Source organism: Terrapene carolina, unplaced genomic scaffold (assembly GCF_002925995.2).
Source record: "Terrapene carolina triunguis isolate 2854851 unplaced genomic scaffold, T_m_triunguis-2.0 Scaffold22, whole genome shotgun sequence".
Classification (NCBI taxonomy): Eukaryota; Metazoa; Chordata; order Testudines; family Emydidae; genus Terrapene; species Terrapene triunguis.
Window position 1 is genome coordinate 19,807,532 of NW_020664373.1, and position 12,065 is coordinate 19,819,596.

The 12,065-nt window shown below is 42.8% G+C and overlaps 1 protein-coding gene across 1 annotated transcript; it reads right to left on the reverse strand.

The window, feature by feature from the left end:
- Positions 1–381: 381 nt before the first annotated feature.
- On the reverse strand, positions 382–3,869 carry LOC112109905 (nuclear receptor subfamily 0 group B member 1). Its single transcript, XM_024204634.3, has 2 exons — positions 3,160–3,869; positions 382–1,048 (listed from the first exon to the last, which is right to left on the reverse strand). Exons 1-2 carry the CDS (start codon positions 3,713–3,715, stop codon positions 804–806), a joined length of 801 nt encoding a protein of 266 aa, XP_024060402.2. The 5' UTR covers positions 3,716–3,869; the 3' UTR covers positions 382–803.
- Between the last annotated feature and the right edge of the window lie 8,196 nt (positions 3,870–12,065).

Genomic DNA, 12,065 nt, shown 5'->3' on the forward strand with positions numbered 1-12,065 from the left:
TTATCTAAAGGCTTGTCTATATGGGAAAATTGACTGGAACAGACATTGTGGAGTAATTTTTATGGTAATGAACGGTGATTTTTTTTCCAGAATAATTACTCTGTTTTGGAAGCATACTAATTATTCCAGAATAAAGTGACTTTATTTCACAATATAGTGTCCACACAAGGAGCTATTCCAGAATAACTATTGCAGAATAATTTATTATGCAATAGCTATTCTGGTCAATTTCCCAATGTACACAAGCCCGTAGGTAAATGGTTCCCTTAACTATTCAATACAGACCTGATCCAAAGCCTGATAGAGTCAACAGAGAGACTTTACTGACTTCAGCGGTTATGGCTAAGTCCCATAGTTCAACTATAAAGATCGCTGTGACTAAGGTATCTTATTTAATGGAACTGAAATGTGCAAAGTAATTTGGCTCTTTTATCCTATTTTTGGCTTTCCAAATAAATGTGTTACAATGTAAAACAACAATGCTTTGGGGAAAAGTGGGGGTTGCTCATTTTGAAAACATAACACAGATCAGTGTGACCTTTATTCAAAGACAGAGAATATTCATCTCACTTTGGAAACTAAAACCTCTTCATTAATGGTTTAAAAGGCATCTATTTTCATGGCTGTACATCCTATTCTGAAAACAATAAGTTTAATAAAAATGAAATGTCAGAACTTGAATATTTTATTACTGAATACAAAAATACTATCTATGTAAAAAGAATAAGTTAGTTTATTTACAGTACTTTACACTATTCTGCTCTAGGAATTCCTTAGTAATGGATTTATTTGTATACATGCCTTTATAACTTTGCACAAAGCATCTCCAGCAGCATGTCATCCATGTTCACCGTTCCAATGATGGGCCTAAAGAATAGTTCAGCAATTACATTAGCATTAATGGATCTCAGCAAGGAAAGAACAACATTCAGCTTGGCAAATCTGGCCTGGTCCCCTCGATGAATCAGTCTGACGTGTTCATTTAGAGCTTGCTGTGCTTCCCGCTGCAGTCCCTGGATATACTGTACACACTGCAGCCCTGGCAGATCTGAAAGAAAAACAGGAAACTAAATGTCCGTTTACAAAGTTTTTATCTATAAAACAACTCATGGAAGTTGGCCATCCTGCAGCATGCCAGCTAATTGGTAACTCATAAACATCAATATTAAGTTTCTTAGATGAGGAACAAACCAAATGTAATTACCTTTCTGCATGAAAACGATTCAGCTAGAGATATTCTATCCAACATGCATGTAGATAGGCACAGATTTTAACAGTGCAATCCAAAAATCTCACCACGTTGCTGTTCTGGACATGCAGTGCTGCTCTTAGTTAAGCAACAACAAATTTAGATTGCAACAATATTTTCCAATATTCATGTTTTTTAAAAATGTAAAATTTGTAGGTGATAAAATATGGACAACCAGTATGGACTGTTGCCAGTAACTATCTTCAAGGTGCCAAATATACCATGTAAATAGTAAAGATAATAAAAGGAACAAGTTTGCTAATAACTTGTTGACCACTAGGAAATGCTCTATTCATATTAATGTGTCCTGCTGACAGCTACATTGGAACAAGCGTCAGATTGAAGATAAGCAAGTTAACTCCAAGATGTGACAGGATGTTTGCTTTCTAACTAAACAAAATAGGGGAGTGGAGTTGTTTGCAAGTTCAGTACCTTTCCTCTTGGTCTAAGTTTGACAAGCTTCTCGGCTCTCTGTGAGCTGAGGGGTGAAAACATTATCTACTATCTAAGCACAACAAGCTATTATATTTCAGGTAGGTTTTTAAAAATAAAAAACATATCTGACTTTGTGAGTTTTTAAACAAACTATGCATACATATATACAAGCTTTCCTCATTTAATCAAACCAGATTCTGTTTCTAAATCTTGAGATTTGTTAATTTTTTATTCTTTGGTAAGGTTTTCAATCAAGCACACTTTGATCCATTATTTCTTAACCGCAGTTATGAATTACCACCTGCTTATTTTAAGAAACCAAACCATAATGCTTACTGCATGGCTTGTGGTGCAGCAGTTGAATTTGCAAAGTTGCAAGTTCAGAAAGAAAAATACAGTGGCTATTGTCTATTACTATCACTAACCAACCTCCATGGATTAATTTTTTGTAACAAAGAAAGTGGGAAGACGGTGTAATCCTCAGAGGCAATTATTTAACACAAAATAAAAAGCACTCTAGCTAGTTCCTATTAGTCATGTATGATTGGACTGGAAAGACCCCTATCAAATGCCTGGATGAACAGGAAAGAGGAAAGATTTTCTACTAGGATGAAAGAGAAATAAATTTACACTTCCCACCTCAAGAGACAGGTCATTTAGTATCAGTGACTTTCAGACTCTAAGTAAACTGGACAAAACGCTCTCTACCTGAGCAGGACCCCACACCCGCACCTCCTATTCTTCCCCTCTCTCCCCAAGCATGCAAAGGGCTTGTCTACACTTAAAATGCTAAAGCAGCACAGCTGCTTCAATATAGACACTACCTTTGCTCATAGGAGGGGTTCCCCTCTTGCTCTAGTTAATTCACCTCCCTGAGATCCCATAGCTAGGTCTACAGAAGAATCACAGGGACTTAGGTTGGTTTATGGTCTATGCTGCTCAGAGGTGTGGATTTCTCACACCCTGGAGTGATGTAGTTAAGCCAAACTAATTTTCTAGTGTAGCCCAGGCCTAAGTTTTCTAATTGCTGGGAGGTTGGACCAGTAAGGGAAAAAGATAGTCTGCCATTCTTCTAGCATTGCCACCTCTGAGGTAGGGGAAAAAACAGGATCCCAGGCTGATCTGAGCCCATAAAATGCGACAGCTGGCAGTGCCTAAAATGGGACAACCCTGGACAGCTTCCTCCAAAAAGAACCAATCCTGGGCAAACTTGGCCAGGCGGCAGGTCTACCCTCCTCCCTTTCCTTCCACTGAATGCATGTAATGCAAAGCCCCCTTCAATAGAAAAAAAAAAGCTCCACCTTTCAAAAGTTTCCTCTTGACTAAAATCCTGTCAGCTTCTTCAATCAACCTCCCTCCAGTCCCGCTCTCTTCTCTACCCCACTAGGCAAGGAATCAAATGGGGGGATGCGCAGGAGGTGCAGCTGAGGGGAATCCCCTTCCCCAAGGCGGCGGCGGCACCCGCGGTTACTCACCCGGGTTGAAGAGCACAGTCCCCTTGAGGTAGGCGTACTCCTTGGTGCTGATGTCCAGGCTCCAGCACTTGGCCAGGAAGCCTTTGATGGCCTGGATCTCGCCGGCCGAGGGCAGCTGCGGGCTGCTGCTCTGGGGGTGCTGCTGCCCTTGCTGCTCCTGCCGCCGGTCGGTTAATATCCGCTGCAGCATGCTGGGCTCCGCGGTCTCCACCGTCTCGAAGTGCACCCGCTCCTGGGCCAGCCCCAGCACCAGCAGGGGAGCCCAGCAGCTGCGCACCAGCACCAGCTGCTCGTCCAGCGGCAGCTCCTGGAAGCAGGGCACGCTCTTGACGAAGCGCAGGGTCTTCACCAGCACGGCCGAGGCCGCCTTGCCCGCCACCTGCGGGCTGCGCAGGGCCACGCGCCGCCGCGAGCCGCACGAGCAGCCCGGCCCCGGAGGCTCCTGCGGCGGCTGCCGCGCTGCCTCCTTCTGCTCCTCGCTCTTCAGGATGCTGTAGAGGATGCTGCTGTGCCTCCGGCGCTCCGTGCAGCAGCGGCAGCCGGCCACGCACGCCATGGCGCCGGGGGGGAGGTTCCCCTCCTGCCTGCTGGGCTGAGCCAGACGGGGAGCTCCCGCTGCTTGTCCCTTAACTTATTTATACCGTGTGCGCGTGTGTGCAGCCGCGCTGTGGCTCAGCCGTGCCAGGGGGCAGACGCTCATTACTGGCTGAGAGAGAGAGAGAGAGAGAGAGAGAGAAATCCTCCTCCTCCTGCTGCTGCTCTCGCTCGCCTCCTCTGCTGCAACTGCGGTGGCTAGAGGGAGCCTGCGAGCTGCCGGCTCCAGGTCGCCCCTGGCTTCAGGGCTATATTCTCCGGCCCTACTCGCGGATCGCTTTCAGGTGTGTGGCGGGGGAGAGACGCAACATTTTACACCCGCTCCTCCCGCCTCCCCTTTCCGGCGGCGCTCTCTGAAGTGGGGCGAGGGGGCTGAGCTGCCACGCGCCTCTCCCCGGGAGCGCTGGACGCTGCCGCCTGCCTCTGCCCGCAGAGCGCTTGTTAAATCCGCAAGTTTGGGGAAGGGACCTTTGACTCCAGCGCCGCGCGGAACCTGAGCCCTGCGGCCACGTGTTGGCAGACAGGCAGTTTCGCACCCGAGAGTCCCCGCAGAGTTTTCCCCAATCTCTCTGCGGGAGGGGCCCGCGGGGCTCTTCCCCGGGGTAATAGTATGGGGCAGGCAGGGGTGGGAATTCCCTAAGGGAAAGGCAAGGCTGGGGGGAATTCCCAAAGGAGGGGGGCCATGGGGCACATAAATATAGGGTGTTACACTGGCACCAACTGGGAATTATATGATGGAAATGCCTCTGTTTATGCCAGACAGTCTTCATTTTTTACATTCTCAATGCTAAATTAACCTCAGGCTCTAGGCCAGCTTCCTTGAAGAAGGGGGTAAACAGGTGCAACCTCCCCTGCACTATGGGGTACAGAGGACAGCAGGGCTGGGAAGTGGCTGCATAGGCTCAGTAGTCTCTGCCAGCAGAGCTCCTATAACACACTGGGTGATTTAAAGATGCTATCCCCCAGTAGAAACCTTGAGGAAGAGAAGGGTAGCGGGTTGCATACCCCCAACTATCACAAAAAGGTGGATCAACTTGGTACAGGAAGTTGAATTTTCACTACCTTTCACCAGGTTTGGGTAAATCTGGACTTATGTATTTTATATACCTATTTCATCTTCCTATTGTGTTGTTTGCGTACCATCTGTCATCTTTAACAATTATGTCTTCCACAAACTCACCTTCTGCCATATTATTAAATCTGTTCAATGCCTTTTTTTGTTTCAATTTTCACCAGAAAGGTTAGCAGTGATCAGGCGACTAACATAATGAACATCGGTGTAAATGGGCTAGGATCTGAGGCTAAAATAGCGAAAGCACAAATTGAGAATTATTTAGACAATTTACATATCTTCAAGTCAGCAGGGCCTGACAAAATACATCCTAGAATACTTAAAGGATATACTGGCTGAAGAGATCTCTGAGCCAATAGCACTTATTTTTGAGAACTTGTGGAGGACAGGAGAGATCCCCAACTGTAGACCACTCAGCTTAACTTCAGTACCCGGAATGATAATGGAGCAAATCATCAATCAATTTGTAAGCGCCTAGACAATAAGTCAGCATAGATTTGTCAAGAATCAATCATGTCAAACCAACCTAATATCCTCGTTTGACAGGGTAACAAGCCTTGTGGATTGTGGGGAAGCTGTAGATCAGTGGTTCTTAAACTTTTGTACTGGTGACCCCCCCTTATAAATTAAAAACACTTTTTAATATATTTAACACCATTATATATGCTGGATGCAAAGCGGGGTTTGGGATGGAGGCTGACAGCTCACGACCCCCCATGTAATAACCTCGCGACCCCCTGAGGGGTCCTGACCCCCAGTTTGAGAACCCCTGCATATATCTCGACTTAGCAGTCTCAGATGACCTTCTGATAAACTAGGGAAATACAGCCTAGACAAACCTACTCTAAGGTGGGTGAACAACTGCTCAGGAAAGCCTACTCAACTACAATCAAGCTGGAAGGGCATATAGAGTGGGTTCCCACAGGGATCTGTCCTGAGTCTGATTCTATTCAATATTGTCATACATGATTTGGATAGTGGCCTAGAAAGTATACTTGTAAAGTTTGCAGCCGGTACCAAGCTGAGAGGGGTTGCAAGCACTTTGGAGGACAGGAATAGAATTCACAATGATCTTGACAAACTGGAGAAATGGTCTGAAACAAATAGGATGAAAGTCAACAAAGACAAATGTAAAATACTGCACTTATGAAAGAGATTCTCTGGGATGCTCCCAGTTCCACGCACAGGGCCAGTTAGGCAGAACTGCGGAGTCTCAATGAATGGTTGAGACGATAGTGTAGGGAGGAGGGGTTTAGATTTATTAGGAACTGTGGAAACTTTGGGGAAAGGGGGAGCCTATACAGGAAGGATGGGCTCCACCTAAACCAAAATGGAACCAGATTGCTGGTACTTAAAATTAAAAAGGTTGTAGAGCAGTTTTTAAACTAAGGGCTGGGGGAAAGCCGACAGTTGCGGAGGAGCACATGGTTCGGACATCCCTTAGGGGAGGATCTATTAATAGAGAATCTCTATGTCCTAGTGAAAACAAGAGAATGGAAAATGATAAAATACGCCAGGATCTGATCAGAAACAGTCAAATAAAAAAGATTCTCATTCAATTACATTGTGTAACGGCAGACAGCTAAAAGACAAGTTTTTAAAGTGCTTATATACCAATGCTAGAAGTCTAAATAATAAGATGGGTGAACTAGAGTGCCTCGTATTAAATGAGGATATTGATATAATAGGCATCACAGAAACTTGGTGGAATGAGGATAATCAATGGGATACAGTAATACCAGGATACAAAATATATCAGAAGGACAGAACAGGTCGTGCTGGTGGGGGAGTGGCACTATATGTGAAAGAAAGCATAGAATCAAATGAAGTAAAAATCATAAGTGAATCAGACTATACCATAGAATCTCTATGGATAGAAATTCCATGCTCTAATAATAAGAATATGGCAGTAGGGATATATTTCCAACCACCTGACCAGGCTGGTGATAGTGACTGTGAAATGCTCAGGGAGATTAGAGAGGCTATTAAAATAAAAAACTCAATAATAATAATGGGGGATTTCACTTATCCTCATATTGACTGCGTACATATCACCTCAGGTTGGGATACAGAGATAAAGTTTCTTGACACCTTAAATGACTGCTTCTTGGAGTAGCTGATCCTGGAATGCACCAGAGGAGAGGCAATTCTTGATTTAGTCCTAAGTGGAGCACAGGATCTGGTCCAAGAGGTGAATATAGCTGGAACGCTTGGTAATAGTGCCCATAATATAATTAAATTTAATATCCCTGTGGCAGGAAAAACATCACAGCGGCCCAACACTGTAACATTTAATTTCAGAAAGGGGAACTACACAAAAATTAGGAGGTTAGTTAAACAAATTAAAAGGGTACAATGCCAAAAGTGAAATCTCTGCAAGCTGTGTGGAAGCTTTTTAAAGACACCATAATAGAGGCTCAACTTAAATATATACCCCAAATTAAAAAACATAGAGAACCCAAAAAGAGCCACCGTGGCTAAACAACAAAGTAAAAGAAGCAATGAGAGGCTGTGATAAATGGGGGGGGGGTTAGTTCCCTTTTATGGACACCCAGCCAGTCAGTAGCCATAGAATCCTCCTTAGCAGCTGTACCCTAGTTGCCTTACCTGTAAAGGGTAAAGAGAAACTTAACCTGACCAGGGGAACCAATAGGGTGTCTGTACCCTTTCAAATTGGAAAACCTGCTGAGTGTGGGGTTTTTTCCTTTGTCTCTTGGGCTGGAGAGAGGGGAAGGCAGCAACAAGCTGTAAGCTTTAAGCCAGGTATGGAAAATCATCAGCATCATACCTAGAAACTCTTCATTTGGAACCCCAGATATGTAAGTAGCACAGGAAAAGTTAAAACAGATGCGATTTGGAACCTTTTTGGTTTGTGGATTCCTCTGTGCTAACCCCAGGTGCTTTTGTTTTAATTGTAACCTTTAAACTGAACCTCAAGAAAGTTATTTTTTGTGTTTAATCCCTAAAGCCTGAGTTTTCAGATGTGTTTGTTTCTTTTTTAATAACATTTATCTTTTTTTTAAAAGAATCCTTTGATTCCAAAGTCCTTAGACAAGGAGTTGGTCAGTGCTCACATTGATAAGGCAATTGGTTGGTATTTTATTCTCAAGCCTTCCCAGGAAAGGGGGTGAAGAGGCTTGGGGGGATAGGGATTCCAAGTGACCCTTCCCTGAATATTTGTGAAAATCACTTGGTGGTGGCAGCACTATCTGTCCAAGGCAGAAGATTGTTCCTTGGAAGAGTTTTAACCTAAGCTGGTAAAAGACAAGTTTAGGGGGTCTTTCATACGGGTCCCCACATCCGTTCCCCAGAGTTCAGATTTGGGGGTGTATACCCTGACAGAGGCAAAAAGGCATCCTTTAAAAAGTGGAAGTTAAATCCTAGAAAATAGAAAGGAGCAAAAACACTGGCAAATAAAGTGTAAAAATACAATTAGAAAGGCCAAAAAAGAATTTGAAAATAGTTAGCCAAAGACTCAAAAAGTAATAGCAATTTTTTTTTAAGTACATCAGAAGCAGGAAGCCTGCTAAACAACCAGTGGGGCCACTGGACAATCGAGGTGCTAAAGGAGCACTGAAGGATGATAAGGCCATTGCAGAGAAACTAAATGAATTCTTTGCATCAGTCTTCATTGCTGAGGATGTGAGGGAGATTCCCAAACCCGAGCCATTCTTTTTAGGTGACAAATCTAAGGAACTGTCCCAGATTGAGATATCATTAGAGGAGATTTTGGAACAAATTGATAAATTAAACAGCAATAAGTCCCCAGGACCAGATGGTATTCACCCAAGAGTTCTGAAGGAACTCAAATGCAAAATTGCAGAAATACTAACTGTAATCTGTAACCTAACATTTAAATCAGCTTCTGTACCAGATGACTGGAGGATAGCTAATGTGACACCAATTTTTAAAAGGGCTCCAGAGGTAATCCCGGCAATTACAGGCCTGTAAGCCTGAGTTCAGTATCAGGAAAACTGGTAGAAACTATAATAAAGAACAATATTGTCAGACACATAGATTAACATAATTTGTTGAGGAAGAGTCAACATGGTTATAGTAAAGGGAAATCATGCATCACCAATCTAGTAGAATTCTTTGAAGGGGTCAACAAGCATGTGGACCAAGGGGATCCAGTGGATATAGTGTATTTAGATTTTCAGAAAGCCTTTGACAAGGTCACTCACCAAACGCTCTTACACAAAATAAGATGCCACGAGATAAAGAGGGAAGGTGCTCTCATGGATTGGTAACTGGTTAAAAGATAGGAAACAAAGGGTAGGTATAAATGGTCAGTTTTCAGAATGGAGAGAGATACGTAGTGGTGTCCCCCAGGGGTCTGTTCTGGGACCAGTCCTATTCAACATATTCATAAATTATCTGGAAAAAGGGGTAAACAGTGAGGTGGCAAAATTTGCAGATGATACAAAATTACTAAAGATAGTTAAGACCCAGGCAGACTGCGAAGAGCTACAAAAGGATCTCTCAAAACTGGGTGACTGGGCAACAAAATGGCAGATTAAATTTAGTGTTGATAAATGCAAAGTAATGCACATTGGAAAGCATAATCCCAACTATACATATAAAATGATGGGGTCTAAATTAGCTGTTACCACTCAAGAAAGAGATCTTAGAGTCATTGTGGATAGTTCTCTGAAAACATCCACTCAATGTGCAGCAGCAGTCAAAAAAGTGAACAGAATGCTGAGAATAATTAAGAAAGGGCTAGATAATAGGAAAGAAAATATAATGTTCCCTCTATATAAATCCATGGTACACCCACATCTTGAATACTGTGTGCAGATGTGGTCACCCCAGCTCAAAAAAAGATATATTGGAATTGGAAAAGGTTCAGAAAAGGGCAACAAAAATGATTAGGGGTAGGGAATGGCTTCCGTCTGAGGAGAGATTGATATGACTGGGACTTTTCGGCTTGGAAAAGAGACTGCTAAAGGGAGATATGATTGAGGTCTATAAAATAATGACTGGTGTAGAGAAAGTAGATAAGGAAGTGTTGTTTACTACTTCTCATAACACAAGAACTAGGGGTCACCAAATGAAATTAATAGGCAGCAAGTTTAAAACAAATAAAAGGAAGTATTTCTTCACACAATGCACAGTCAACCTGTGGAACTCCTTGCCAGAGGATGTTGTGAAGGCCAAGACCATAATAGGATTCAAAAAAGAACTAGATAAATTCATGAAGGATAGGTCCATCAATGACTATTAGCCAGGATGGGCAGGAATTGTGTCCCTAGCTCTGTTTGCCAGAAGCTGGGAATGAGCAATAGGGCATGGATCACTTGATGATTACCTGTTCTGTTCATTCCCTCTGGGGCACCTGGCACTGGCCACTGTCGAAGACAGGATACTGGGCTAGATGGACCTTTGGTCTGACCCAGTAGGACCATTCTTATGTAATAATCAATTGCACAAATACAAAATGAGAAATTACTGCCTAGGAAAGAGTACTGCAGATGGGGAGAGTAGACAGTCACTAACTAAATATGAGTCAACATTGTAACACGGTTGCAAAAAAAAGTGAACATCATTCTGGGATTTGTCAAGAAGGAGTACTTGTGAGCAAGACACAAGAAGTAATTCTTCAACGCAGCACTGATAAGGCCTCAGCTGGAGTACTATGTCAAGTTCTGAGCATCACACTTGGGAAAGATGTGGACAAATTGGAGAAGACGTAATGGACAAGAAGTATTGGATTTAAATTGCAGCAAGGGAGATTTAGGTTAGGCATTTGGAAAAACTTCCTAAATGTAAGGGTGGTTAAGCACTGGGACAAATTACCTAGGGAAGTTGTGGAATCTCAGTCATCGGAGGTTTTTTAAGGACAGGTTAGACAAACACCTGTCAGAGATGGTCTAGTAATGTATTAATCCTGCCTCAGTGCAGATGACTTATCAAGGTCTTTTCCAGTCCTACATTTCTAAGATTATAGTATGAACTATATCACCAGTGAACACAAGTATTCACTTTAACCCCCACTTTCCAAAGATCAATGCTTTTGATTCCAATGGGGATCAGTGTAATGAAGAAATAATCATTACAGAAATCTGGGTGGGGGGAGACCTAATGAGCACCTTAGGGAAGATGAATATTCTGTATAAACCTGATTTTCTTCTCTTTCTGAATGAGCCATAAGTAATTGTGCTTTCTCAATCAGACTAATTTCAATTAATTATGTGCTATAGGGACTATTATAATCCATTTAATAAAGAGTTCATTATCTGTGCTGCACAAGAAGGAAACTTTGTGAGCTATTGTTCTATTGACTAGAAGAGCCTTGGAATGGATTGAAAGGGAGTTGCTTGTTGTAAGCGGTGCTCTCCACCTGTTGTCTCAGTAACTGATTTGATCTAAAGAGCGGTCTAAACTGGGAATGAGCTTCTTGAAAATACTTCCTGTTTTCAAATAAAAGGAATAAATTGTTACGGAAATATAAGTGCATGCTTTGTGTTTCTGAACAAAATATAAGCCTTGGGTAAGACTCAGCCTTCAGTGACACCCATGATTCTTCTTCAACTTAATGGACATTCATGGGTATAGTTGTGGGCAGACATCCCTTTGTCTATAAATATCTTGGGCTTAAGAGGTTCTATGTTTTGCGTGCAGTACTGTATAAGGACAAGTTATTTATTATGAGTAAACACCAATTTTCCAAATGCATATTATCCAAAATTTAGGTTATCCAGAAGCCCCTATAGAATCGATCTGTAACTCTGTAGTTGTTAAAATTTTTGACATCCCCAAGACATCATATATTTTGCACCTGCCCAGCATTTCAGATCATTGTTGACTCAAGAGTCCTTATCCAGTTTTCCAAAGACCTGGTCCATGACCTATTTATTTGCTTATAATAGTGGCCATGTATTACTACATGCCTCAGAGAATAAATGATTGCACACTTTATGGCCAGGCATGTTGTTTTACTGCAGTGGAAAGACTATGAGGGAAAACTTCACTAGATATAAGAATTTCATATTTGACTCTCTACAACAGGCACCCCAAAAAGGCAAATTTGTAACAATGTAATTAATTTTGTCCTTCTTAATTTTCATCATATCACAGAAGTGAAAAATGCCTCTCTGGTTATCTAGTCCAGCGGTTCTTAAACTGTGGGTTGGGACCCCAAAGTGGGTCGCGATCCCATTTTAATGGGGTTGCCAAGGCTGGCTTAGACTTGCTGGGGCCCAGGACTGAAGCCCAAGCCCCACCGCCCAGGGCCGAA

What these genes read in the sequence shown, in the direction of transcription:
- LOC112109905 (XM_024204634.3), bottom strand. Translation starts at nt 3,715, where the DNA reads ATGGCGTGCGTGGCCGGCTGCCGCTGCTGCACGGAGCGCCGGAGGCAC. An exon ending in GACTGTGCTCTTCAACCCGG is followed by an intron (nt 1,049 to 3,159) that starts GTGAGTAACCGC and finishes TTTTTCTTTCAG; the next exon opens with ATCTGCCAGGGCTGCAGTGT.